A 23,501-nucleotide genomic window follows, 5' to 3' on the forward strand; every position below is an offset into this window, starting at 1 on the left:
GTTTCTTCATGAGATAGACTTTTTAAAACAACCTTAGAAATCATGGTTTTCTATGGTAGTCCTTAATGCTTAAGGATTCAGAAATAAAATATCCCATAATTACACAAACAATTATTTATTGACCAGTCAAAAAACAAAATTACACTGTGAGGCCCAGAGTACACTCCATTCTCTTGATGTGCACAGGTGAAGGTGTAAGATCTGGAGCCAACTTTTCGTACATCTTGACAATGAATGACGGATAAGTTTGAATCACCTGAGTGATTTTTCATCATAGCTGAAGCCATTTTATGATGTAAAAATTCCTTTTTCCTATTTTAAGTAATGAAAGCCCATTCTTAAGAATATGTTGTCCAATGACTAAAACACTCTCAGGATTTGTTACTTGTCTGTGATTTATACTGACTCCGCCTTCTGTTATCATCCGATACCTAAAAATAGAAATGTTTAGTAACTAGATAAAGCCAATCACTGTTGATCTCTCTTATAATACAAACACATCATTACAGTATTTCTAAACCTCGGAGGCTCTCCAGTTGAGACCTTTTAGCACTGAATTTATCTCCACATTTACTAGATTTGCCTTCCTTTAATGCTCTTGTAAAGGAGCAGGTTTAAGGCATAACAGTTTTCTTGTTTTGTGAACAAAGAGAGCTAGGATATCTCAGCTCTTGATAGGACTGTTCAGTGGATAATGGTTTAAAAAGGAAGTGAACTGGAATAATGGAGGATCACTTTCTGGAAGGTGCCCTCTACCTTGGGGGGCGGGGGCAGAAGAGAAACCTCCAGAACAGTGCTGCTTTTTAATGAGCTACCTGTGAGACACAAGTCACAATTATGGAAGACCTCAATGTCATTGACAGGTTCTTGGGAACTGGTTTTAAGGGAAACAATACATAAGGGAACCAAATGTTACCACAGGCCGACTGATTATAAGAGTCCTATGGCATATTTCTGGTCACAAAAATATCATAAAATTTTAAAGACTGGACTGGAAATTTTCCTGAAAGAACAGTCCTGAAACTGGGAGAGTAGGTAACAATTATTTCCACAAACAGGGTGGGGAGGCATGGGAAGAACTAGAAAGGTGAGATTTCAGTAGAAAGGAGGGCTGGAGAGGAAAGCCCCGGAAGTCCTCCTGCAAGGCAACTGCTGGGCTTCGCTTAGCTGAACATTTTACCAAATAAAATTAAGAAGCGAGTACTAGGCAAGGTTTTACCTCAACAGTAAAAGATTTAAGGACAGATTTCTTACTCCTAGGAAGTGTTACTTTAGGCTGTTTGCTATAGTTTCCAGATATGGTCTACATTTTGTTTAAATGCACAAGCCAACTTTGTTTAACTTATACAATCTAAAAAATGTAATCGTTACTTAGAACTCTGGCTAAATCAGATATGGTGTCATCTTAGGTAACAGTAAAACTTCCGGTATCAGTAAATAAACCACTAGGACAGTTCAGAAGGGGAAGAAAATTGCTTCCACAGTGAGGAAAATTCTTAGAACTACTGACTCACTGTGGGGAGGTGTATGACATCACCCTCAACCCAGGAAATATTAAGTAAATAATTAGGAAGTCAATAAGGTGGAGTGGAAGGTGATACAAGGAGAGACAAAGGCTATTTTCTCTGTATGGAGAAATCTAAGGCTCTTTAGGATAGAAGCAAATAATCCAAACAATTGAAAAGAAACCTCCCCACCAACTATAATACAACAAATGTCCTTCATAACCATGAACATGGACTGATAACTATATTTAGCTTATGCTTGAACTCCTGCAGATGAGTGACTCAGGGTTTTCTGGTTACCTAATGCTTCTCCTTCTACAATAGTTTCATGTATAACTGGATAAACAACAAACATAAACCTTTTTGTGGGATACCTTATTCCTTAATAATGCCACATAACAGGAACTTAAATATTCTACCTGCTTCCTAAATTGAGAAAATTCACAGGAGGAAAAACTGTATGTAGTTGGTAAGTCGTCTTTACTTTTTCATTTTTCTTAAGGGAGAAGTGGGGACAGACTTCCACATGTGCCCCAACCGGATCCACCTGGCAAGCCCCTTATGGGGCAATGCTCTGCCCACCTGGGGCCACTGCTCTGTTGCACAGCAACTGAGGTATTTTAGCACCTGAGGTGAGGCCATGGAGCCATATTCAGTGCCTGGGGCCACCTTGCTCCAACTGAGCCATGGCTGTGGGAGGAGAAGAAAAGAAGAGGGGGAAGGGTGGAGAAGCAGATGGTCGCTTTTCCTGTGTGCCCTGACTGGGAATCATACCTGGGACATACACACACCAGGCTGACACTCTACCACTGAGCCAACCAGCCAGGGCCTATAATAATAGTCTTATCAAGTTACACATTTTCAGAAATTCAACTAAATTTCAAATAGGTTGGATAACCCTTCTACTCCCCCAAATAAAGAGGATCTAGACTGAACATGAGAAGGTTTATATGAATTCAAATTGTGACCATCCCTGAGCCGACCGATCCCAGTGTATTTACTGAATATACTGATCCCTTAAACGCAAGCCTTTTCAATGTAGGAGGAAAAACTGACCCAGTTAGATTTAAGAAACAGTATAGTATTACTAGACTTCATAGAAAATTTAAGTTTTTTTTCTCAGACTAACCTAACTTTTGGAGGGAATGAGATGCCATTAAAGCACTCTCAGGAAAAACCCCCTCTCTGGAAACACATCCTCTGAATTTTAACATTTAATATGGAATTAACTATAAATCTGAAAGTTAAATAATCTTACCCCCGGGGACCATCTGGAATGGCATTTGCTTTGCGGCATGTATCTAGGACACTTGTTCCAGGGTCAAGAACTAATTCAGAAAATGAAGCTTCTTTAAACAGCTCTTTTAACTCTTGATCAGACATGAGCTCCAGTGCATCTATGCTGCTGTGGTAAAGGGCTTGTGTACACCTGAAAAACAGTTTGAGAATACCGTGTGAGCGCTCGTTCAGACACATTTTCTAATACCCAGTAACCAGTTATGAAGTACCCATTACATTCTAGGCTGCAAGATTTTGAAACAGCAACTTTTTTTTTTTTTTTAATTTTTCTGAAGCTGGAAACGGGACGCAATCAGACAGACTCCCGCATGCGCCCGACTGGGATCCACCTGGCACGCTCACCAGGGGGCGACGCTCTGCCCCTCCGGGGCGTTGCTCTGCCGCGGTCAGAGCCACTCCAGCGCCTGGGGCAGAGGCCAAGGAGCCGTCCCTAGCGCCCGGGCCATCTTTGCTCCAATGGAGCCTCGGCTGCGGGAGGGGAAGAGAGAGACAGAGAGGAAGGAGAGGGGGAGGGGTGGAGAAGCAAATGGGCGCTTCTCCTGTGTACCCTGGCCGGAAATCGAACCCGGGACTTCTGCACGCCAGGCCGACGCTCTACCGCTGAGCCAACCGGCCAGGGCTGAAACAGCAACTTTTATGTTTTATAATTTATAAACTTAATTCAGGATCATCTTTCTTTACAGTAAAGAGAGGCTATTTTAAAGCAGTTAAGAGTTAAGGCACACACTGGCAATCCTTGTTAGTGTAAAAAGACAACTTAAAGCAGTGCGGCTGGAACTTCATCAGGTGTTATTCGAAAAGGCCACCTTTTAGCAGCATCCAGCCCTTCCTGTCCATGAACGAGCTTTGTGACCTCTGCTGCAAGTCGTTTCTGAGGACCCCGCTTTTCCGGCTCTTTGACATGCAGCTGCATTATGTGTTCAATCTCCGGGAGGGGCAGGAAAGTGAAGAGCTTCAGGTGTCTTTGGGACAAAAAACAAAATGTTCGAATTATACCACATACTTAATTTTTTATCTCCAGCACCGTTTTCCTTTAAATTTACTTATTTAAAAAGAATTTATTGATTGATTTTACAGAGGGGTGGGGAAGCAAGAAGCAACTTATACTGTAGTTGCTGCACTTCAGTTCATTGCTTGCTTGCTGCTTGTCTATGTGCCTTGACCGGACGAGCCCAGGGTTTCAAACCGGAGACCTCAGCGTTCCAGGTCGACGCTCGATCCACTGCGCCACCACAGGCCACGCTACATTTATTTTTAATTGCGAAATATAACAATTATGTAGAAATGTACTGAACATAAGACAATCATACAAATGCCACCTGGACTGAAGTGTTATTATTTTGCCGTCTTTGTTTCAGATCTATCTTCTGAGTCAAAAATGACAGGTGCAGATGAAGGCCCCAACCCCATCATACTCCCCTTGCCCCTAATGATAACCACCAATCTAAACTTGTGTGCGTCCTTCACAAGCATGTCTTTATACTTTTTTTTCTTTTACAGAGACAGAGAGAGAGTCAGAGAGAGGAACAGACAGGGACAGACAGATAAGAACGGAGAGAGATGAGAAGCATCAATCATTAGTTTTTCGTTGCGACACCTTAGTTGTTCATTGATTGCTTTCTCATATGTGCCTTGACCGCGGGCCTTCAGCAGACCGAGTAGCCCCTTGCTTGAGCCAGTGACCTTGGGTCCAAGCTGGTGAGCTTTGCTCAAACCAGATGAGCCCGTGCTCAAGCTGGTGACCTCAGGGTCTCGAACCTGGGTCCTCTGCATCCCAGTCCAATGCTCTATCCACTGCGCCACCACCTGGTCAGGCTATACTTTTCTTTTCTCTGTATGAACCCATAAATAAAAAATAGTATAATTTTAAAACTGGCAGATATTTTATATGTATTCTTTTTAATATTTTCTTTAATGAAAAACAGAAAAGTAAACAAATCACGCATAGCTTCATGTAAACATAAAGCAGATGTTTACATAGATATACACTGCCCCACCCCAGACCAACTGGATCACCCCCCTCCCATACCTCCACGTCAACACGCTTCTGCCTTTCATGGTAAACACTTCCTTCTTTTTCTTCACTTGGTTCTGCCTGTTTTTAGACTTTCTATAATGGAATCATACAGAATACGTCTTTGTGTTTGGCTGCTTTGGCGCTCATGTTTAGGAGACAGAGCCATGTTGTATACAGCTGTTGTATGCAGCATTCCATGCTATGAATAATTCATAATGTATTTATTTATTCTACTTTGGATGTTTGTGTTGTTCCTACTCATGGACAATTGCTAATAACGCTATGAATATTCCCATATATTTCTCTTGGTGTACAACATACTCCTATTTCTGTTGGGAACATACCCAAGAACTGCTGGATCATAGGTTATGTGCATATTCAGCATTCGCAGCCATAGCCACATATCTTAGCGAAGTGGTTCTATAACTGTACTGTAAGTGCCAGACAGACAGCCTTTGATTGCCAAGGTATCCATGTCAAAGACATCCACTTTTAAAATTTTTTTGATTGTATTTACTGGGATGCCAATTAATAAAACTATATAGGACAGCCATGGCCGGATGGCTCAGTGGTAGAACATTAGCCAGATGTGTGGAAGTCGATTCCTGGCCAGGGCATACAGGAGAAGTGCCCATTTGCTTCTCCACCCTTCCCCCTCTCCTTCCTCTCTGTCTCTTTTCCTCTCCTGCAGCCGAGGCTCCATTGGAGCAAAGTTGGCCCGGGTGCTGAGGATGGCTCCATCGCCTCTGCCTCAGGTGCTAGAATGGTTCCAGTTGCAACAGACCAATGCCCCAGATGGGCAGAGCATCGCCCCCTAGTGGGCATGCCGGGTGGATCCCGGTTGGGCACATGCGGGAGTCTGTCTCTGACTCCCTGCTTCCCACTTCAGGAAAAAAAAAAAAAAAGTAAATAAATAAAATAAAACTATAGAGGTTTCAGGAGTACAAGTCTATAATACATCCTCTGTATATTGTATTTTGTGTTTATCACCCCAGGCCAAGTCTCCTGTCACCATTTATCCCCCTTTACCCTCTTCTACCTCTCCATACCCCCTTTCCTTCTGCTCATCACCATATACCACAGTGTTGTCTGTGTTTATGGGTGGTTTTTTTTTGTTTTTTTTTTTGTTGTTAATCCCTTCACCTTTTCCACCCATCCTCCCAACCACCTCCCCTCTGACAGTTTGTTTTCTGTATCTGAGTCTCTTTGTTTTGTTTATTTTGCCCATTAGATTCCACATATAACTGAAATCACATGGCATCTGTCTTTCTCTGACTGGCTTATTTCACTTAGTATAATACTCTTTAGGTCCATCCATGCTGTTGCAAAAGGTAAGATTGCCTTTTTTTTACAGCCACATAGTATTCCACTGTGTGAATGTACCACACTTTTTTATCCACTGATCTACTAATGGACATCTGGGCTGCTTCCAAATCTTGGCATTGTAAATATTGTCAATAACACTGCAATGAAATAGGAGTGTATATATTCTTCAAATCTGTGTTTTCAATTTCTTCAGCTATGTTCCCAGAAGTGGAATTGCTAGGTAAAAAGGCAGTTCCATTTTTAATTTTTTGAGGAAACTCCATACTGTTATCCACAGTGGCTGCACCAGTCTGCATTCCCAGCAACAATGCATGAGGGTTCCCTTTTCTCCACAACCTCACCAACATTTGTTGTTTGTTGATTTACTGCTAATAGCCATTCTGACAGGTGTAATATCACATTATGGTTTTATTTTTTTTGTATTTTTCCAAAGTTAGAAGTGGGGAGGCAGTCAGACAGACTCCCACATGCGCCTGACTGGGATCCGCCGGCATGCCCACTAGGAGGCGATGCTGGGCCCATCTGGGCCCTTGCTCTGCTGCAACCAAAGCCATTCTAGCACCTGAGGCAGAGGCCATGGAGCCGTCCTCAGCGCCCAGGCCAACTTTGCTTCAGTGAAGCCTTGGCTGCAGGAGGGCAAGAGAGAGACAGAGAAGAAGGAGAGGGGGAGGGGTGGAGAAGCAGATGGACGCTTTTCCTCTGTGCCCTGGCTAGGAATCAAACCTGGGACTTCCACACGCCAGGCCAACGCTCTATTGATGAGCCAGCCGGCCAGGGCCTCACATTGTGGTTTTAATTTGCATTTCTCTGAAGATTAGTGATGCTGAACTTCTTTTCATATAACCCCTGGCATATGCATGCCCTCTTTGGAAAAGTGTCTTTTTGGAGAAGTGTCAGGTTCTATTCCCATTCTTAAAAAATTTATGCACTGATTTTAGAGACAGAGAGAAGAAGGGAAAGAGGGAAAAAGGGGGGAGGAGAAAGGGAGAGAGGGAGGAAGAGAAGGAACGAGAGAGGGAGAGGAGGAAGAAAGGAGGAAAAGGAGGGAGGAAGGGCCAGGGCCCTTTGGCCATTTTTTAATTGAATTGTTTGTTTTTCTGGTGTTAAGTTGTATAACTTACTCATAAATTTTGGATATTATCCTATATTAGATGTATCATTTGTGAATATGATCTCCTACTCAGTGGGTTGGTTGTCTTTTCATTTTATTTGATGGTTTCCTTTGCTGTGCAAAACCTTTTTAATTTGATACAGTCCCATTTATTTATTTTTTCTTTTGTTTTCCTTGCCAGGAGACGTAGAAAAAATATTGCTACAAGAAATGCCTGAGATGAATTTAATTGATATCTTCAGAGTATTTCACCACAAAGCAGAGTACATAAATATTCTTTTCAAGTTCACATGGAACATTTTCTAGGATAGACCAAATGTTAGGACACAAAGTGAGCCTCAATAAACTTAGGACTGAATTCCTATCAAGCATCTTCTCTGAACATAATGGTATAAAACTAGAAATCAATAAAAAGAAGAAAACTGAAAAATACACAAAGCCATGGAAGCTAAATAACATGTTACTAAATAATGAATGGGTAAACAATGAGATCAAGGAAGAAATCAAAAGATACCTTGAAACAAAGGAAAATGAGACTACAACCATCTAAATCTATGGAACACAGTGAAAGCAGTCCTAAGAGGAATATTCATAGCATCACAGGCCTATCTCAAAGAACAAGAAAAATCTCAAACAATCTAACTTTACACTTAAAGGGAATAGTGAAGAACAACAAATTAAGCCCAAATTGAGAAGAAGAAAATAATATTTTTTATAAATAAACTAGAGTCTTAAAAAAACAAAAGGATCAATGAAACCAAGAGCTGGTTCTCTGAAAAGATAAACAAGATTGACAAACCTTGAACCAAATTCATCAAGAAAAAAAAAAGAGGACCTAGATAAATAAAATCAGAACTAAAAAGAAGAAAAAACTGACTCCACAGAAATACAAGGGATTGTAAGAAAGTACTATGAACAATTATATGCCAACAAATTCAACAAGCTGGACAAAATGAACAAAATCTTTAAAACATAAAATGTTTTGTTTGTTTTTTTGTACTTTTCTGAAGTTGGAAACCGGGATGCAGTCAGACAGACTCCCACATGCGCCCGACCGGGATCCACCGGCATGCCCACCAGGGGGGCGATGTTCTGCCCATCTGGAGCGTCACTCTGCCGCAATCAGAGCCACTCCAGCGCCTGGGGCAGAGGCCACAGAGCCATCCTCAGCGCCCGGGCAAACTTTGCTCCAATGGAGCCTCGGCTGCGGGAGGGGAAGAGAGAGACAGAGAGGAAGGAGAGGGGAAGGGGTGGAGAAGCAGATGGGCGCTTCTCCTGTGTGCCCTGGCCGGGAATCGAACCCGGGACTCCCGCATGCCAGGCCGACGCTCTACCACTGAGCACACCGGCCAGGGCCAAAACATAAAATCTTATAAAACTAAGTTAAGAAGAAAATCTGAACACACCAATTATAACTAACAAAATTGAAGCAGTAATCAAAAAAACTCCCAATAAAAGTCCTGAGCTGGATTACTTTACAGATGAATTTCAGTAAACATTCAAAGGACTAACACCTATCCTCAAACTATTCCAAAAAAATTCAAGAAGAGGAAAGAGTCTCAAGCTCGTTGTATGAGGCCAGCAATATCCTAGTTCTAAACCAGCTAAGGACAGTACAAAGAAAGAAAACTATAGGCCAGTATTCCTGATGAACACAGATGCAAAAATCCTCAATGAAATCTTAACAAATCAAATTTAGCAGTATATTCAAAAGATCATACACACAATCAAAGTGGAATTTATTTTGGGGATGCAACACTGTACAATATCCACAAATCAATAAATGTAATATACCACATAAACAAAATAAAGGATAAAAATCACATAATCATATCAATAGATGCAGAAAAAAACATTTAATAAAATCCAGCACCCATTTATAATAAAAATCTCTCAGCAAAGTGGGAATAGAAGGAACATACCTCAACATAATTTTATATATGACATATATGACAAGCCCACAGCCAACATCATACTCATTGGGCAAAAACTAAAAATATTTCCCTTACGATCAAGAACAAAACAGGGATGTCCACCTACACTACTCCTATTCAACACAGTACTGAAAACCCTAGCCAAAGCAATCAGACAAAAAGAAATAAGATATCTATATTGGAAAAAAAAGTAAAACTATCACAATTTGCAGATAACATGATATTGTAAAGAACCCGAAAGATTCCACCAAAATACTATTAGAACTGATAAATGGCCTAACCAGGCGGTGGCAGAGTGGATAGAGCGTCAGACTGGGATGCAGAGGACCCAGGTTCAAGACCCTGAGGTTGCCAGCTTGAGCACAGGCTCATATGGTTTGAGCAAAGCTTACCAGCTTGGACCCAAGGTTGCTGGCTCGAGCAAGGGGTTACTCGGTCTGCTGAAGGCCCACGGTCAAGGCACATATGAGAAAGCAATCAATGAACTAAGGTGTCGCAACAAAAAACTGATGATTGATGCTTCTCATCTCTCTCCGTTACTGTCTGAAACTATCTATCACTTTCTCTGACTCTCTCTGTCTCTGTTAAAAACAAAACTGGTAAATGAACTCAGTAAAGTAGTAGGATAGAAAATAAATCCAGAAATCAGTTGCATTTTTCTTTTTTGACAAGACAGAGTCAGAGAGAGGATACAGACAGGGACAGACAGGAAAAAAGGGAGAAAGATGAGAAGTATCAATTCTTTGTTGTGGCTCCTTAGTTGTTCATTGATTGCTTTTTCATATGTGCCTTGACCGGGGGTTAGGGGGGTGGGAGGGTGGGACCACAGCAGAGGGAGTGACCCCTTGCTCAAGGCAGCGACCTTGGGCTCAAACCAGCAACCTTGGGCTTCAAGCCAGTGACCTTTGGGCTTGAGCTAGTGACCATGGGGTCATGTCTATGATCCCATACTGAAGGTAGCAGCCCTGAGCTCAAACTGGTGAGCCCGTGCTCAAGCCAGTGACCTAGGGGTTTCAAACCTGGGTCCTTTGTGTCCCAGTCCAATGCTCTATCCACCGCACCACTGCCTGGTCAGGCTTGATTGCATTTTTTATTTATTTATTTATTTTTTACAGAGACAGTGAGTGAGTCAGAGAGAGGGATAGGCAGGGACAGACAGACAGGAACAAAGAGAGATGAGAAGCATCAATCATTAGTTTTTCATTGTGTGTTGCAACACCTTAGTTGTTCATTGATTGCTTTCTCATATGTGCCTTGACCACGGGCCTTCAGCAGACCGAGTAACCCCTTGCTCGAGCCAGTGACCTTGGGTTCAAGCTGGTGAGCTTTTGCTCAAACCAGATAAGCCCACGCTCAAGCTGGCGACCTCGGGGTCTCTAACCTGGGTCCTCTGCATCCCAGTCCGACGCTCTATCCACTGCGCCACCGCCTAGTCAGGCTTGATTGCATTTTTATACATCAATAATGAACTACCAGAAACAGAAACTAAGAAAACAATACCACCTACAATTACATAAAAAAAAACAACCAACACACACAAAAAACAATACCCAAAGCAAACAAACAAACAAACCCTGGAATGAGTTTAACCAAGAAGTAAAAGACCTGTACTAGGAAAATTGTAAGACATTGAAGAAATAAACTGAAGAAGGTACAAATAAGTAGAAGCATATACCATGTTCATGGATAAGAAGAATTCACATCATTAAAATGTCCATACTACCAAAAGCAATCTATAGATTCAAGCAATTTCTATTAAGATACCAATGGTATATCTCACAGAACTAGAACAAATATTCTAAAAATTTATACGGAACCACAAAAGACCCTGAACAGCAACAGTGACTTAAGAACAAAGTTGGAGGAATCATGCTACCTTATACCAAACTACACTACAAGGTCAAAGTAATCATAACAGTCATGGTTCTGGCATAAAACAGATAAACATATATGATACATCAATGTAACAAAATAGTTTAAGTCCAGAATATAAACCCACACCTTTATGGTCAATTAATATTCAAAAAAGTAGGCAAGAGCATGCAATATGGGATAAAGATAGCAGAGATATCCATCTTGAATAAACATACTGCCAGCCTTACAGGGGTGGGCAAAAGCAGGTCTATAGTTGTTTGTATAAAAATACAATATATTGATAAATAATAATACAAGAATAAATTCTGTGTCTTGCATACTCATAACTAAGTCAATCTTTGCCCACCTATGCATGTTACAGCTAGTAGCAACTCAGTTTGGTAAGAAAGTAAGCTGCCCCCACTCATAAAGTTCTCCTTTTATTTATCTATTAAATTTTTTTAAAAAAAATTTATTTTAGAGAGGAGGGAGAAAGAGAGAAGAGGGGGAGGAGCAGGAAGCATCAACTCCCATATGTGCCTTGACTAGGCAAGCCCAAGGTTTCCTACCGGCAACCTCAGTGTTCCAGGTTGATGCTTTATCCACTGCGCCACCACAGGTCAGGCCAAGTTCTCCTTTTAGAAAGCCAGGTAACCTAGATAACTGACCACTTGACTGACTCCATGAAACCTCAGGCACCCAGTCTTGACCCCAATAAAGGCAGAGTCCCTGGTCCATGCTCCCTCCTTCTTATCTGTATCCCTCAGAGCACTATGTACCCTCCAGGACTTCGAATAAATCTTGCTTTTCCAAAGTCCTCCATGGTTGCTGCTGGGGTGGTCCAGCAGCCATAATATGAACCATAAGGGCTCAACTGGCTCCTGTTGAGAAAATGTCTGAGAGGAGGGTGCTTACCACAAGCAGTATGGGCCAAGGTGAGCACCTGCAGGCATTTTTAGCCAACAGTATCGCAATCAATAGGCTGAGGCCAGCACAGCCATTGGTGTAACTGGCAGGGTTGTGTGACTGCACTCACAAGGAACTGAGGGGAACGCCCCTCAGCCTTGCCTTGCTCACTAACTGGCTAGCCCAAGTGGGTGACGCCCCTTCGGGAGGCAGCCCCGCTTGCCGGTATGTGCTTCTGCATTGCCTCTGCCACGTGTTACCTGTGGTATCTATCCCAAAATGTCACTGCTGTCATAAACTGCAGGGACCACAGAGCAGTGCGATCAGGACCATATGGTCTAACGAGATGATTAAACCATTAATTGGCTACTAATGTACATGAGGGTTCTCCACGCCTGGAGCTAAGTAAAGCTATTATCAGCCCCCAACCCCCAAGGGGGGCTTTGTGCTAAAGGCCTGAAGGAAAGGATACTCCAGTAAAGATGAGGGAGACCTCCCACCGCCACCACTGAGTGGTGAGTCACACCAAGACTGTGTCCTAACCTGGATGGGTCAGAGTCTTGCAACTGGATACTAATGGCACCACAAACGAGGAAATACAGCTACGGCCTGTTACACCTGTGCGGCCACTGCATTTGCTGCTGTCCATCTTTGTGCCCCAACCCGATGGGGTATCATGGGTCCAATCCCTGGGTGATGTTGCTAAACAATTAATGGACAAACATAAACGTCCCGAACATCTTGTGCCAGTGCCTCCTAAGACCCCGAGGAGAGCAGCTGCTCCCGACAAGGCAACCCCTCCGGGAGCTCCCGCACGTTGCTTAGTGCTGCCGTGTACCTACACACCAACTCTGTGTGAGACCCCAGCAAGGCCTGGCTCTCCCAAAGACCCTAGGGTACGGATCGCATGAGTAGAGGCACACCCCATTCCTGGGGAGGTCAACAAGAACACCCTGGAAAGACAGGGAGCCACTTATGAAGAAGGCTCACAGGGACATCTTCCACATACTTTTTTGGTAACAACACATAAAATTCAAGGAAATTAAAAAAAATCATGAAGTAAAAAATAAAATCACAAATTATACCTTAAACTGTAATTCTAACATTCCTTAAAGATTTTGTTCTGGGGGAAGGAGAGAAGGGAGCTGATTGGCTATTGCAGGTTTTTGGGACCTAAATTGTTACTCAGGGCTGCCAAATTGCACCCAGTGGCTGGTATTTCTAATCTATAATCGTCTCTGAGATCCACCCAGGCTCTATGTCCGCTTCCTCTAAGATACCACATATCCAGAGCCCCCTCGGCTGTCCCCTACGTGGGCCAGACCAAAGCGACATGCACCATTAGGCACCTCTGTCACCAAGGGAGAAGCTGACAGGGTTACCGAGGCCTAGAGTGAGGACACAGAGAGAGAAAGGGAGGCAGAGGCCCCTAGAATGGCTGACACACACAGCAGGGCCTCCCCTTTCCTCGCCTGGGTATTCCCTGCCAGGCACTGAGCCCAGCCTTCCATCACAGTGGTCACTGCTAAGGCTCCCAGTGAATGGGGAACATTAGACAAGGCCTATCTGCTCCTGTTCGAAATAGGCATGGTCCAGTGGTTTATCATTTCTATGACCTCAGTGACTCAAATGACCCTCTTCTCATTTCTAACCCTGAAGAAGCCCCATCCGACTGAGTCCAGAGAATTCTTTTTAGAAGATGCTCCGCCTAATTGTGGAAAAATGCTCCTTTTATTGGGACTTGAAAGGCATGTGAAAGGCACTGGAGAGCACTGACATGGTTGCTAGACAGATACCCCCTCAGACTCCCATACATGTCCAGTACTTCCAACTGACACTCCTACACCCCTGCTACCGCTAGGGGTCTTCCTTGAGCACATTTATCTCAATGAAAAGAGCTTTGCCTTACTCCCCAAGAGACCCCCACCTAATTTTGCCCCTTACAGGAATACACAGGCTAACGTCCACTGGGAGTCAAAAAGATTTGAGGTTCCTGCCCGACCAGGCGGTAGTGCAGTGGATAGAGCGTCGGAATGGGATGCAGAGGACCCAGGTTCGAGACCCCGAGGTCGCCAGCTTGAGCGCAGGCTCATGTGGTTTGAGCAAAAGCTCACCAGCTTGGACCCAAGGTTGCTGGCTTGAGCAAGGAGTTACTCGGTCTGCTGAAGGCCTGCGGTCAAGGCACATATGAGAGAGCAGTCCACTGACTACAGTCCATTGACAAAAACCTAATGATTGATGCTTCTCATCTCTCTCTGTTCCTGTCTATCCCTCTCTCTGACTCTCTGTCTTTAAAGAAAAAAAACAAACCTTTGAGGTTCCTGACCACTTACTCTCTGGATAGCCAGTCCCTAAACTCCAGGCTATAAAACTAGCCTTCTCCCAGCTACAGCCCCTCCTGCCACCTGTCACCTGGCCACAGAGCTGCCCTTCACCCTTCTCTACCCTCCAGAGGGCAGCCACCCAAGCTCTAACCTAGGAAACCAGCAGCTCCCAGCACTTGTCCCGCTGCCCAGGGACCATCACCCCAAGCACTGTGCTAGCCCATTGGGACAATAAAAATGCAGTCCTTTTGGGCCCTTTTTGATACTGGGGCCTAAGTCACTGTTATTCTAGGCAGGGGTAGTCAACCTTTTTATACCTACCGCCCACTTTTGTATCTCTGTTAGTAGTAAAATTTTCTAACCACCCACCAGTTCCACAGTAATGGTGATTCATAAAGTAGGGAAGTAACTTGACTTTATAAAATTTATAAAGCAGAGTTACAGCAAGTTAAAGCATATAATAATAATTACTTACCAAGTACTTTATGTCGGATTTTCGCTAAGTTTGGCAGAATAAATCTTTATAAAACAACTTACTATAGTTAAATCTATCTTTTTATTTATACTTTGGTTGCTCTGCTACCGCCCACCATGAAAGCTGGAACGCCCACTAGTGGGCGGTAGGGCCCAGGTTGACTACCACTGATCTAGGCAGTCTCTAAATTCTTATAAAGGGAGCCCTACCTACAAGGCATTGCCAGTAAAATAATCAACGGTGTATAAATCCATTTGGATGCACTACTGGGACTGTTCACTCAGAGCCCTCTGAGGGTGGCCTCTTGGCTCTCGCTCTCTCCCTACTACAGACATGGAAGCACTGACCACGCCATGCCACGTGGAACAAGTCCAATTCTTCACTTCCTGGTGAGACTCACCAAAGGATGCTGGTGATTCTTCTACTCCAGTCAAGTTGGTCCCCCCAATACCAAGTTAAATAGGGCACTGAAAGCCTACAACCTGTTATTAAAGATTTGCTTAGGATGGAAGTCATGATGCCCACAATCTCCCCTTTTAATAGCTCCATTTGGCTGATACTTAAACCAGCCACCAATGAATGGCGCCTTGCCATTAACTATCAAAACCTTACTGCTCAGGTTCCCCTGATTAAGGCTCCAATTTTTTCTTTTTCGTTTTTACAGGGACAGAAAGAGCGAGTCAGAGAGAGGGATAGATAGGGACAGACAGCCAGGAACGGAGAGAGATGAGAAGTATCAATCATCAGTTTTTTGTTGCGACACCTTAGTTGTTCACTGATTGCTTTCTCATATGTGCCTTGACTGCGGGCCTTCAGCAGACCGAGTAACCCCTTGCTCGAGCCAGCGACCTTGGGTCCAAACTGGTGAGCTTTCCGCTCAAGCCAGACGAGACCACGCTCAAGCTAGCGACCTTGGGGTCTCGAACCTGGGTCCTCCGCATCCCAGTCCGACACCCCATCCACCGCACCACGCGTGGTCAGGCAAGGCTCCAATTTTTAATACAATAGAATTGATTGAGGACATACAATGGGCCCAAGGAACTTACTTTGTGGTGACTGACCTAACATATTCTGTTCCCACCATACAGAAAGCCAGGCCCAATTTGTGTCTTATTCTTTATTTTCTTAACTTCTGACAGGGCTTAATATCCTCTTATGTAGCTCTCAATGTGATATTTAAACAGCCTTGCAAATGCACAGAAACTCTACTGCCAAGACTGAAATACCTTACAACTGGAAACGGTCTTTGGCAGTATCCTGATGACACACTGAGGAAGCACACCCTCTGAGGAAGCAGTGTGGGCAGTTACACACCCTCCCGCCCCACCTACACCAGTATGGCTGGACAGCTGCTCCTCACAAGATGCAAGGCCAAGCCTTATCAAGTTTCTGGGCATCATCTGGCTCTCTGAGGGCCAAGAAATCCCGCCAACAATCAAAGAGGAGTTGCTCACTATAAACCACCAACTATGCTCAGACAGGTACAACACATATTAGGCATTTTCATGTTATGAAAGAAACACATCCTCATCTCTCAGTGTTTGCCTTAGATACACAATCACAGGGAAAAAAATGCAAGTCTGCCATCTCCCAGTGAGGCGAGGTGGTTGGGGACTGCAAGCCAACAGGGTCTTTGCAGTTTAGGTTTTGGGGGGACAGGTGTGGGGGATTGGCAGTAAGCTGACAGTCTACTCAACCCCCCACCTCACATGCTTAGTGAAGTTGCTAACGGCTGTTTTTCTCCACACCTCCATGTTACCTGTGGTGCTGGTTTATACTCTCCTATCCGCCATGTCCCTTGGAAAGACTGGAGGCAGTTTCTCTTTACCCTTTGTTTCGTGAAGTTAAGATGTTATGTATGGTAGGGGTTTTCTGTACTTGGGAGAATTCTTGGATTGCCTTGGAATTGTGACTTTGTTTAAATGATATCTTTGATTTGCTAATGACCTCACTTTGCCCTATAAATAAGGCAGGTAGGGAGGTAGGGGGAGTGGAGACTCGCCCTTTGCAAGCCATCTTCTGCATTGCAAAAAGTCCTCCCAAGCCCATCCTTTTTTCTCTTTAAGTCTATTTTCTTAATTCTACACCATTCCCACTCAGGACCTGGAATTAGTAGCCACGCTGGTGTGCGGCAGTGAGGCCCAAGAGCGTGCCTTGAAAGTTGCCCAGCAGACAGTACAATAAGCCTTGCCTTTGGTCACACCTGGCTCTAATTCCAAGTCAGTCCTGGACCTTATCTGGCTATGTCTCCTGGAGTCTCTAGACCAAACATGAGTCTACCTGATTTCCTATGAGGTTCTGGACTAAGCACCTACCCCCAACAGCAGCCCCTGAGCACCAACTTTGGCATCTTACTGGGCTCTTTTAGAAACTGAGGCCCTGCCCGACCAGGTGCTGGCACAGTAGATAGAGTGACGGACTGGGATGCAGAGGACTCAGGTTTAAAACCCTGAGGTCGCCTGCTTGAGTGTGGGTTAATCTGGTTTGAGCAAATCTCACCGACTCGAGCCCAGGGTGGCTGGCTTAAGCAAGGGGTCACTCGCTCTGCTGTAGCCCCCTGGTCAAGGCACATATGAGAAAGCAATCAATGAACAACCAAGGTGCCACAACGAAGAATTGATACTTCTCATCTCTCTCCCTTCCTGTCTGTCTGTCCCTATCTGTCCCTCTCTCTGTGTCACCAAAAAATAAAAAATGAACTAAGTTGCCACAGCGAATTGATGCTTCTCATCTCTCTCCCTTCCTGTTTGTCTGTCCCTATCTATCCTTCTCTCTGACTCTTTTGTCAAAAGAAAAAAAAAAGAAAATAAAAAGAAGAAGAAAAGAAAACTGAGGCCCTGACTGGCCAGTACTCCATACCCAAGTTCCTATAATACCCTGGGGTAGAGATGGTTCCCAGTAGTAGCCTGGCAAAGCCACTGATGCCTCCTCAGCAAAACGGAAATGGTACCTTAAAGAGGGCAAAATCTGCTGTCAAGGCCTTTTCAAATTACAGGAGGATGTGGGCTCCTGCATGCTCAGCTCCTGCTCCAGAGTCTGGCCGAGTTAGTGTCCAGGCTTGTTTCCTCCTCTGGCTGCTTGGGGAGCCTCGGGACCACTGTCTGGGAGGGACAGGGCGTCAGTGCTCTTCATCAGTGGCAGCTTACGGGGAGCAGCGTGCTGCGGGGCTACGGCATTCCACCCGGCCTCAGTTCCACTGGCAGAACTTAGAGATGTTCACCTAGCCCTTAAGAGAGCAATAAACAGGGGCCTTTTGCAGATCCATATTTTTAGGCTCCTGGGCTACTGCTTACCACCTTGCAGCTTGGTCTGACCAATGGCTAAGGGACAATTTTCTCATATAAAAAAGACAAGCCCATTTGGGGTACCCACCTATGGAGAGGAGTCCCTAGTTCCTATCATGATGTTTTTGTTCACACTGACCACTCTACGTCAGAAGACATTTTCAACAATATCATAGACTCCCTCGCTGAGCCCGCCGCACTCTGCATGGTACAGGCTCTTCAGCGTAGTAACCCTTCAACCAGTTTGAGAGATGGACCCCATGATCTCAGGCCACTGAGGAATTCATTGGGCTCAAATGAGGAATTCTAGGGCTCAAATGAAGGGACTCCTTTTCTCCTTGGTGGCAAAGTTATGACAGATGATTGCATTTTCTGTTCCCAAACCAAACAGTGGAAGCCATCCAGATAGTGACCTACTCCCTGGGGAGGCTGTGTTCCCGCTCCCGCTGGCAGACTGATTTCATCACCCACTGCCCTCCCTCTGCAGGGCTTTCCAGAAAGGCCTCCACAATCATTAAATACACACATGGGGCTCCCCTTGGCTACTCCCACCCAGAATTGCTCTTAAAAACAGGCATACCTCATTTTATTGCACTTCACGAATGTTGTGTTTTGTTAGATATCAAAGGCAAGACCCAAACCAGCAAAGCAAACAAACAAAAAATCCAAAATTACTACCTCTTTATTGTGGTGGTCTGGAACTGAACCCACAGCGTCTCTCTTTTTTATTTTTCTGAAGTTGGAAATGGGGAGGCAGTCAGACAGACTACCGCATGTGCCCGACCAGGATCCACCTGGCATGCCCACCAGGGGGCAATGCTCTGCCCATCTGGAGCATTGCACGCTTTGCAACCAGAGCCATTTTAGCGCCTGAGGCAGAGGCCACAGAGCCATCCTCAGTGCCCGGGCAATCTTTGCTCCAATGGAACCTTGGTTGCAGGAGGGGACGAGAGAGACAGAGAGGAAGGAGGGGGAGGGGTGGAGAAGCAGATGGGCGCTTCTCCTGTGTGCCCTGGCCGGGAATCGAACCGGGACTCCTGCACGCCAGGCTGATGCTCTACCACTGAGCCAACCGGCCAGGGCCCCCACAGCGACTTTGAGGTCAGCTGTAATCACAAAATTCCTGGTGGACTGGCAGTTGAGAACCACTGCCCTGGGCTGGAGATGACGGGCATATCGCTAGGTCTGAGGCCTCAGATGGCCCGACTCCCTAGTCTACCTCAAACTTGGCAAAATGTTGAATGAAATAGGGACTATGACTTTTCAGGAACAATGAATTAAATATATCGCTCTGAATCTCGCTCAGGTGACTCACTGGAGTATTATTTTCCCGAATTTGAGTAGTGTTTGCCTACTGACCCTACCCTATACCAAGATGTCTGTCAAACTGTGAGGATGTCCTCTGCCTGCTGCAGGGCACCACTGCATCAAATCTCCCCACTGTGGCAGGCCAACGTATGCATCTGGAACCAGACAGCTGCCCTGCCTAGAAATGGCACCGTTTAGACTGCTTGCCCTCACCAGAATCATGGTGAGCTTGCACAAGGATTCCCAACCACGACTTCTGCGGGCCACCACTAGCCCCCGCCCCCAACACTAGCCCTGATACTCTCATGGCCTCTCCCACCACACTTCCCACCATCCTTTCCACGGGGCTGGCAAGACACTTCCCAAACACCACAGCCATTTACAGTCAGTGGGCGGGGTGGCTCCTCCCACACTGGAAATCGGAAATCGCGAGAGCCCCACCTTCAATGCTTACCCTCCCGATCCATAGGGGATATTGTGGGTCTGTTTGCAGACCACTGTAACAAAGTGAATCATGATCTTTTTGCTGGTGGAGTCTTGCTTTCCATTTGTGCAAACGCCACAGCCGTGAAGAACATTAAAGCGAGGCTTGCCTGTATTCAGATGACTCTATTTACCAAACGCTGTCTCTGTCTGGGCTTCCCTTCAGTGAGATGCCGTCACATTTTCCACCCCCCTGCCCCCTAAGGGATTGTTCTGTGCCCTCCTTGGGACCAGATGCTGCATGCACAGCAATGACTCAGCATCATCAGTTCAAACCTATTTACATCAGATGGTCCAAGACATTAGTCTTTCACAATGAATGACCCAAATACATGAACAGATAGATTCCCACAGATCACTAACTGCTTGCAATCTGAATTTGTTTGCAGATTTTTTTTTTTCCATTTTTTTCTGAAGCTGGAAACAGGGAGAGACAGTCAGACAGACTCCCGCATGCGCCCGACCAGGATCCACCCGGCACGCCCACCAGGGGCGATGCTCTGCCCATCCTGGGCGTCGCCATGTTGCAACCAGAGCCACTCTAGCGCCTGAGGCAGAGGCCACAGAGCCATCCCCAGCGCCCGGGCCATCTTTGCTCCAATGGAGCCTTAGCTGCGGGAGGGGAAGAGAGAGACAGAGAGGAAGGCGCAGCGGAGGGGTGGAGAAGCAAATGGGCGCTTCTCCTGTGTGCCTTGGCCGGGAATCGAACCCCGGTCCTCCGCACGCTAGGCCGATGCTCTACCGCTGAGCCAACCGGCCAGGGCCTGCAGAATTTTTTTTTAAAGAAAAAAGGAATAATGGGCAGGTCAATTAAAGAAAGTTCATTCTGAACATCATATCCATTTTTTGAGCATCTCCTCCAGAATAATTTTGCCTTTTACTCTTTTTTCTGGCCTTTCCTCCTCTTTTACATTTACCATGCAATTTGTGGTAATGATATTGGCAACCTGCAGAAGAATGGGTTCTGGAGTTGAAGTCAGATGATAAAAATTTAGTTCAGACCTGCATGTCTTTTCTTTAATTTTTTATTTTTCAGGCTGACGTGTGGTGGTGCAATAGATAAAGTGTTCACCTGGGACTCTGAGGTTGCTGGTTGGAAACCCTGGCCTTGCCTGGTCAAGGCACATGCAACAAGCAAGCGAGAAACAACTAAAGTGAAGCAACTACGAGTTGATACTTCTTGCTCCCCCACTGCCCTGCTCTATAAAATCAATAAAAATCTTAAAATTTTTTTTTATTTTTCAATTACAGTTAACATACAATATTACATTAGTTACAGGTGTGCACCCTAGTGGTTTCCTCGGTAGTGTTTCTGAATGTTCTGCAAGTCTTGCAAATTTAAAACTATTTCAAGAATTATTCCTAGATTATTTTGATGGTAGTCATATCAAAAATTTTATTTTTTTGAAAAATTTGGGTTTTTTTTTTTTGTTGCAGGTGTTTTTGTTTTCTTATAAATTTAGATTCTTCCAAGAGTTTAAGATAATGTGAATCAATGAGAAAATAATTTTTTAAAAAGCTCTTCAAAAGGTGTTTTTTGTTAAAGAAAAGGGACTTGACGGACAAAGGTAAAATAAGGGTTAGTCACGTTTAAGATGAAAGAAGTGAAAAAAACTAGACTATGCAAGCAATAACGTCCCCACTACTTGCCAGATATAGATCACAACCTTGGCTCTAAGTTTTCAAGCTACCACAGTAGTTTTCTGCTTTAATCAACCAGAAGTGTTTAACTTTAAAACAGTCAAAATTACAGTGTTCTGTGATGAACCTGTTTATGCCTTCAATAGACTCTAAGTTAAAGAAAATATAAAAACTACAAAGCGTATGCAGATTCAATGCTAAAATTATTTCATAAGCTTATAAACACATTTTTTCTCAGCACACTATTAAGAACTTACCTTTCTACAGAATTATCTGGCTGCCTGACAAAGAATTGATACAATTCAAATGGAGATGTCTTATCTCTGCTCAGCCAAACAGCATTGCCAGCAGACTTGCCTAGTTTTGCTCCAGTTGTACTTGTAATTAGAGGAAGAGTGATTCCAAATACGTCTTCTCCAGTCATCCTATGCATAAAAAAAAACTTCATTATGTGTTCCAGGCACAGGTGGTGGCAGGTTCTGCTAATCACTCTTCAAATTTCAGTGTGGTCTGTTGTCCCAAGAAAACATCTGGAGTCTTGTCTCTTAACCGCTTTCACAGCATTCACTCTACTTTGGCATTTGTCGTTCTGAACTGCAACTGAACCAGCGACTCTTGGCAAGCCACGGAGGGGTGCTGCTTAACTAGGGCCTATACATGTTTAAAGGCTGGGTAGGAAGAGGAGAGAGGTGTGGGTAGAGGGGGAAGTCTGGTGGAGACACTATTGGAGAAAAATGAGTAGCTAGCCCTGTGGTTCATCCCTCTCAAGAAAATGCCATTAAAATCTACATCATTTGCCAAATTATTTGTAGTTGAAAACAACTTTCGGGTTGTCAACCAAGATGAGAAGCTTCACGGAAGTGCACAGCTAACGGAGAGGCTGCTCAAGGAGCTCTACATGCGCTCAGGTATAAACAGTGAAAAGCAGTTTCTCAAGTTAGAAACAGAGCAGAGCTACTTAGGGGAAGCAAAACATACAATCTGAATCCTGACTGGTGGTCTGTTTCCTGCAGAGCTCTAGAATACATCCCATACCTAATACTTCAATCCAGCCCTTTTGTTTTCATTAGTGAGAGATATGAACGCCGATACAGACCCATTATGAATGGAAATAAAAACCAAGCCGGGCTTGAACGAAGCGCATCATTTCACAATCCTAATATTGCACCACAAGCTACTTCTTTGTAAATTATTTGGTCCCAGAATTTCCCCTGGGTCTAAAGACGCTTACTTGTGAATGAACTCATATCCCGACGTGATATTACCCAGCTGATCAGATCCACCCAGCTGGACGCGGCATCCATAACGCTGGAACAGGTAGTAGAAATCATAGGCCTGGAGCACCTGGTAGAAGAACTCGGACAAGCTCATGCCCTCGGGGCTCTTGAGCCGCGTCTGGACGCTCAGTCGGCTCAGCAGCGTGCCCATGCGAAAGTGGCCGCCTACTGCCGCCAGGAAGTCCACCAGGTGCTGCTTCTGGTACCAGGCCGAATTGTCCAGCACGGTGAAGCTGCCCCAGGTCTGACCACTAGCGAAGAGCTGCCGGTGATTAGCCGCCAGGGTCTCGAGCCCCTGACGCAGGGCGCGCGCGTTGCTGCCCACATGCTCCGCGTCCAGCGCCTCGCGCTCCTTAGTGCGGCCGCTGGGGTCTCCCAGGCGCGCCGTGGCGCCTCCTACGAGCGCGATCACGTTGTGACCTGCTCGCTGGAAGTGAAACAAGCCCAGCAGCGCCAGCAGGTGCCCCACGTGAAGCGAGTCCGCGGTGGGGTCGAAACCGCAGTAGATGGTCTGGGGAAAGTTGCCCGCGATGCTGCGGTCGAAGAGCTCAGGGAGCTCGACCTTCGTCCCCTTCTCGGGGAAGAATTCCTTGAACAGACCCCGAGCCTTCTGCACCGCCAGCAACCCCTTAGCGCCCGAGTGGGTTTCTCGCAGCCCCGAGGGCAAGGCTGTCAAGGGGTTTGGGGTACAAAACCACCGGCCCCAAGAGATGCACCGCAATATGGGCGCCACCATCTTGGTGGTGGCACGAAAGGA

At 45.1% G+C, this 23,501-nt stretch overlaps 1 protein-coding gene across 2 annotated transcripts; it reads right to left on the bottom strand.

Moving 5' to 3' along the window:
* Positions 1-99: 99 nt before the first annotated feature.
* On the bottom strand, positions 100-23,501 carry YARS2 (tyrosyl-tRNA synthetase 2). 2 transcript variants are annotated; one of them, XM_066368938.1, is made up of 5 exons: positions 22,699-23,501; positions 21,725-21,892; positions 3,611-3,766; positions 2,764-2,934; positions 100-431 (listed from the first exon to the last, which is right to left on the bottom strand). In XM_066368938.1, exons 1-5 carry the CDS (start codon positions 23,478-23,480, stop codon positions 272-274), a joined length of 1,437 nt encoding a protein of 478 aa, XP_066225035.1. In that variant the 5' UTR covers positions 23,481-23,501; the 3' UTR covers positions 100-271. The 2 variants fall into 2 exon arrangements, with proteins under 2 accessions (XP_066225035.1, XP_066225036.1); XM_066368939.1 differs by lacking the exon at positions 3,611-3,766.

The sequence above is a fragment of the Saccopteryx leptura genome, chromosome 2, assembly GCF_036850995.1.
Source record: "Saccopteryx leptura isolate mSacLep1 chromosome 2, mSacLep1_pri_phased_curated, whole genome shotgun sequence".
Taxonomy (NCBI): domain Eukaryota; kingdom Metazoa; phylum Chordata; class Mammalia; order Chiroptera; family Emballonuridae; genus Saccopteryx; species Saccopteryx leptura.

What these genes read in the sequence shown, in the direction of transcription:
- YARS2 (XM_066368938.1), bottom strand. Translation starts at nt 23,480, where the DNA reads ATGGTGGCGCCCATATTGCGGTGCATCTCTTGGGGCCGGTGGTTTTGT. An exon ending in GGGCTGGATGCTGCTAAAAG is followed by an intron (nt 2,935 to 3,610) that starts GTGGCCTTTTCG and finishes ACTGTTTTTCAG; the next exon opens with GTGTACACAAGCCCTTTACC. An exon ending in ATTCCAGATGGTCCCCGGGG is followed by an intron (nt 432 to 2,763) that starts GTAAGATTATTT and finishes TTCTATTTTTAG; the next exon opens with GTATCGGATGATAACAGAAG.